General features: G+C 32.2%; 1 protein-coding gene across 2 annotated transcripts; it reads left to right on the plus strand.

Moving 5' to 3' along the window:
* The first annotated feature begins 1,638 nt into the window (after nt 1–1,638).
* Nucleotides 1,639–3,016, plus strand: LOC144997696 (plastid transcriptionally active protein). Of its 2 annotated transcripts, XM_078957568.1 has the most exons (4): nt 1,639–1,708; nt 1,886–2,067; nt 2,196–2,383; nt 2,640–3,016. In XM_078957568.1, the coding sequence occupies exons 2-4, from the start codon at nt 1,915–1,917 to the stop codon at nt 2,695–2,697; spliced, it is 399 nt and encodes a 132-aa protein (XP_078813694.1). In that variant the 5' UTR covers nt 1,639–1,708; nt 1,886–1,914; the 3' UTR covers nt 2,698–3,016. The 2 variants fall into 2 exon arrangements, with proteins under 2 accessions (XP_078813694.1, XP_078813693.1); XM_078957567.1 differs by lacking the exon at nt 1,639–1,708 and having other exon boundaries at nt 1,739–2,067.
* Nucleotides 3,017–5,758: the final 2,742 nt, after the last annotated feature.

The raw sequence follows: 5,758 nt of genomic DNA on the forward strand, positions 1-5,758 counted from the left end.
ATGAAGCAGTAGTAATAGTAAACTGTGGAAGGCGAGGTGAAAATGGTTGAAGCTTCTATTGACCATCCCTATTCTGTTGTCACGACTGAGGCTAAGTAGATTTACCATTGTTGACTAACAATGGACACTAAGCTTTCCAATGATCTTTCTATTTACAGAATGCACACTCATCATAAGAAACCTTTGGAATTTGTCGAGACTGATTAGTGGAAACAACAAGCACAACAGGAATGGAAGTATGAATGGAGGTTGCTTTAAACCCTTTATTTGCACGAGACTTTATACGAGTCTTTTCAGCAATTAACTCATGAACAATAGAATCTACTGAAGGAAAGGGGAGCGATGAAGAATCATTCCACGTAAGCCTTCAAAATCAGAATGCAACGCCATAAAAAACTGGACCAAACATTATTCTTCCCTCCTAGCAATATAAGGCTAAAATTCTTTTAACTCTTTAGAGATTAAGTAGAGCCAATTGATCCCACAAATTAGACATAACAACATAGAAATCTAGAATACTTAAGTCATTTTATTGAAGGGTGCGAATATCATATTCTAACTGATACTGTTTAGCAAAGTTGGACTGGATATATAGTCTCTCCAAGTGATTCCAAACTTCCTTTGTTGTGTCATATTTAGCCAAATGCATACCACTAGACTATGTAACAACATTGTTAATCCAAGTAATGACCTTGGAGTTATCAATCTCCCAAGTATCAACCAACAAATTGAAATTCTCAACTTGGTACACTTTAGTCCCAGTGACATAGCCCCACATATTCTTCCCACAAAGGAAGTTCTTCATAAAATAGCTCTAATATGTATAATTCTTTCCATCTAGTCGAGTACTAATTGATTGAAAGGAATCATCCTTTCCAGTCATGTTGGCAATGCATAAAAACCACAGCAATAGATAAGCAATCAAAGAATGAGAAGAGCAACAAACCAGCGGAAACAACCAATCGAACAACAAGAGATCGAACAAAAACAACAAACTAACAACAACAACAAACAAATATCAACAAGCAAACGAACATCAACAACGAAGGAGTATCAAACAGATTAGAAACGAAAAGGTGCCCCTCCCCCTAAGCGAACTCAACGCAAAGTTTGTCTGGGCCACATATTGACTGCTGCAAAACATTCTAACAACGTATCAAACCTTCGCTCTGATACCATAATAATATAGTCATATGATTATCGAAAGAGAGAAATTAAAAGGTTGTCAATGAAAAACGTTAAGATTGCAAAGAAGAAATGAAAGAATAAATAATATGTAAGACTAAACCTTGATGTGCTAAAGCTTAAAAAACCCATAAAAATATGGGCTAACAACATATACGGTAACACGTCCTCTTTACCCATCTCCTCATGGAAGTTTTAATAATGATGAGCTTGCCATGAAACTTAGATATACGATTTTATTCCACAATTAATAAATACATGAAATAATTTGTTTAGTCGATTTCAAGCCTACTTGGTGTCCACATCATCATTACTTTATATATATATATATATATATATATATATATATATATATATATATATATATATATATATATATATATTTTTAAATAAAATAAATTAAAAATAACATCATGATCTTCTTTCTTCATAAAGAAATGGAAAACAATAAAGAAGGGATGGGTGGGAGATTCCTTGGCTTCAGCCTTGAGGGCTGCCTCAACGACTTAAAATCTTTTTGCAGGTAATGGGCTTAAAAAATGGGCTACAGTTACATCACGATCAAACCCTTAACTAATCCACTTGTTTTCTGTGTATGATGTATACGTTAAACATACACATTCTAATCCGAAAATTTTAATACTTCTAACTATCGGATTTGTAAAACCTTAACTAAAAGATTCAAATTTGGCATCAAAAGATAAACCCCAGCTCGGAAATTTCACATCAATGGCTTCAGACCACGGCGGCGATGGTGGCAATGTTAATTTCCCTCCCCTGCTACGTACGTTAGCGAAAGGGGCAGCTGTAACCCTAGGTGGGATCTTCACCATCAGCATGATCTCCACCACTGCAATTACATTACTCACACAACACAAACAGGTAAACACAAACACCCTAACACCTCTTGTTTCTTGAATTGTTAATTTAACCTTTTTAGAGAGTAATAATGAAGAACGATTACTAGAAATTAGGGTTCTACAGGGTCTGATTTTAAGATATGGTTGCAGAATCAATTTGGTTCGCCATCGTCGTCATCGTCTATGAAGAAAAAGAATACAAGTTCATGCGATGTATGTAGAGGGAAAGGGTTTTACATGTGTAAATTGTGCAAAGGGAATGCTACAATAGAGTGGTCTCCATTGTATGATCCTGTGTTCATAAATCCTTGTATTTGCCCTACTTGTGATGCCCATAGGTCAGTTCAATTTCATATTTTGAAACCTCCATAAATATTTGGCTTTTTAGGGTCAAATGAGCTTTTTTTAATCTTCAAATGTTTATAAGGAACCGATTAATTGCTTTTGACATACAAGAAATGTGTTTGATTGAAATTTTTTGATTAAAGAACTTATTTAAATGTTTGAAATCTAAGGTGGACTTTTTTATTGAATTTTTTTTGGAGATTAAAGAACTTAAGAAAGTTGACCATGATATTGTGATGTTGATTGCAGGATTCAACGATGTCTTAATTGTTTGGGGAGTGGATACGTTCATGATTCATCAAGCTAAAGTTACAAATGATTGGTTTTCCTTTTGATCCATATACAATAAGTTCTTGTACCCATGATAGAAGTCAATATTTGACTTTTGATTGTGGAATGAGTTTGTTTTTAAAGATATGTTTGTGATAAACTACAAAATTATAAAAATCTACACTCATTTAGGATGTTTGACTTCAAAAGTCAAAGAATGCATACAAAATTTTGCAGGATAATTTGGAAGGTCTTCTATGTTATTGTGGAACCAATTGGGCCTTCAAAGATCCTCTTGTGCAATGTTATAGGAGTTTTGGCTCTTTAAAGATTTGAGAGAGATTAAATTGCTTGTATATATTTATTATAATTATGTTTAATAAAATTAACTTGATTGGAGACAACAAATAGAATCGAACGTTAATGAGCATCAAAGATCACTTTGGTAATTATGAAACAATAAATTGTTATAAATTGGCAACACATGACATGAACTAGTTCACTTCAAAAATATTTTTCATCACATAAGTCGAGAAGTGTGTACGAGTTGATTAATTTCATAAGACCTTGATAAAAACTGATTGAATGGCATTAAGCTTAAGCGATACACCAGATCATAACTAACCATTTTGCAAACTCCGGATTAATTAGATTTTTACCTAATTAGTTTATAATACCATATTGACTTCTTTTACAAAATGATTTTATTGTTCGCTACCTAGATTAATTAAGGAGACTATTACCAAAAGATCTTTGAGCTAATGATATTAGGCGTGTTGGTGTTGGAAAGACGGCTCTCGTCAAAATGTTGAGAATTCAAATCTCATTGTAAACAAAATGTATAGATTTAGTAATAGTATTAGGTGGGTGTAAGTTAGCCATTCCAAAAGAAATATAATGAGACTATTCAACTAACCATTCATAAATCAAACCATAACTAAAGTGATCAGTTTCAGAAACTAGGGTTATATAAAACGGTCGAAATCGAGGAATGACAAAGTAGAATAAACTCTAAATTCAAGGAATATTACCTTCACATAATAAGAAAACCATAGATGATTTTCATTGCATCAACCTTAACTCAGATATAAGAAATGAACATAGGCGGTCACAGTCTCATTTTGTCATAATTGAACCATTGTTTTTGTGAAATTAGAACCGGAACCGGAACCGGTCTAGATGGTTCTTAAATTTTTTGGAATTAGTCCCTGACAGTTCTGGTTCCGAGACTAGGACCGGGTAACCAAGTTAAGTCATTTTTTTTAGTTTCGTTAATACGTAATTATTCTTAATCACTGAAACAAAAGGTAAATATTATAACTAGTTGATTACGATATAAGTTACAAACAACAAAAAGATAATCATTTTAAAAGATAATCTAAGTTACTAAATATAAGTCATAAACCAAAGTGCATGTTCTTATCATCAACATGTTAATGCTATTTAACATCATATCTTTTCAAAAGATATTGCCAGTGTTCAAATTGTTTTAATGTTATGCATTCACATTCATATTAGACCATTTTTTCCGAAAGTTTTAGTCATCAACATTGTTACGATAAATTTGTTTAAGTATTAAGTATTTTTAAATTTTAATATTTTGGAATCACTTATGATGGTTACCAGACATTTAACAGTTCCTAAAAAATGGAAACCTAAACCGGAACTAGTCCTTGGCAGTTCTCACTTTTTGGAACCGAACCAGTCACCTCGGTTCCAGTTCTAGAACCGACGGTTCCGAGGCGATTCTGATTCCATAATCGAGTACCTGCTATACGTGCTCATACCTAAATATAATATAACTGTAAGATTTACTTAGCAATAGGACTTTGCACAAACGTAATTGGAATGCAGTGAGCACTACCACACAAGATTTCTGATAGTCTTTTGACATATGTTTCACAGATGGGAGCCTAGGGAGCCTACTGGTTGAGGTGTGGAAATTACATAAAGAACATTCAAACTTCGCATGACCAAAATATACAATACTCAATCAGGGTCATACGTATGAATACATAGTAGGTGTTGTCGATGTTGAACTATTTGTTGCCAATGCAGGAAAAATAGATAAAAAAAAATCGAAAAATCGAATTTTTTTCCACTGCAAAACAGAAAAAATAAGTGTTGTCGGTGCCACATCAGGACCCCTAGTAAAACCGCCCCTGTGCTCAATGAGTTATCTTTTGGGATCATCCAAAGGTTGCGGCTTACCCTTTAAAATAATTATGTGGAAACGTTTCCCTTTGCCCCCACGGTGTTCTTGTTCTTTGAGATATGATATCATTGTTGTATGTTTATGTGCCATGGTAAACAATGTGTTTTACCCTGTTAACGGATTCATGGATTTACTCATTAGATTGTTGATATTTGTTGGCTAATATGAAGAAAATAATTTGTCCCATATCGGTACAATGTAAAAAAAGTAGACTAGAATTTATTCCTAAAAAATGAGCCCTGGGGGTGTTGGTATCGTAGTGCTACATCAAGTATAAGTTTTTGGAATTTGGTTCTTTTCGTTCTTTTTTAAATTTTATTTTCTTGCTTTAGAGACTGTGAATATCGTTTGGAGTTGACGTGAGATATTATTTTATGTAGCTTTTATAATTTTTCAACATTTTATTCTTAAGAGGGCCATATTTTTTTTATTTTGGATTTGGAGTTATCAATGTTCAATGTATGCCCTAGCTCGTGTTATATATATATATATATATATATATATATATATATATATATATATATATATATATATATATATATATATATATATATATATATATATATATATATATATATATATATATATATATATATATATATATATATAGTATTGTGGGCAATCTGTGAGAGATTTTTCCCCAACATGTTATTCATCCGTTCACTAAAGACATGTTTGAATTTGTTATTTTGGAAAATATGTTAATAAATTTTCTTTGTGTATGTGCAAAAGTACAACCCCAAATATTATTAACAAAAACTTCAATAATTTTTTATTCCAACCAAAATGTCTAAACTATAACTCTATAAAAGTTAGAAGTGCAAAATTGGTATATATGGTTAAACAACAATTGTCATTTTAATACAAAAAAAATTATGACTAG

This window comes from Lactuca saligna, chromosome 5, assembly GCF_052625555.1.
Source record: "Lactuca saligna cultivar CGN05327 chromosome 5, ASM5262555v1, whole genome shotgun sequence".
Taxonomy (NCBI): Eukaryota; Viridiplantae; Streptophyta; class Magnoliopsida; order Asterales; family Asteraceae; genus Lactuca; species Lactuca saligna.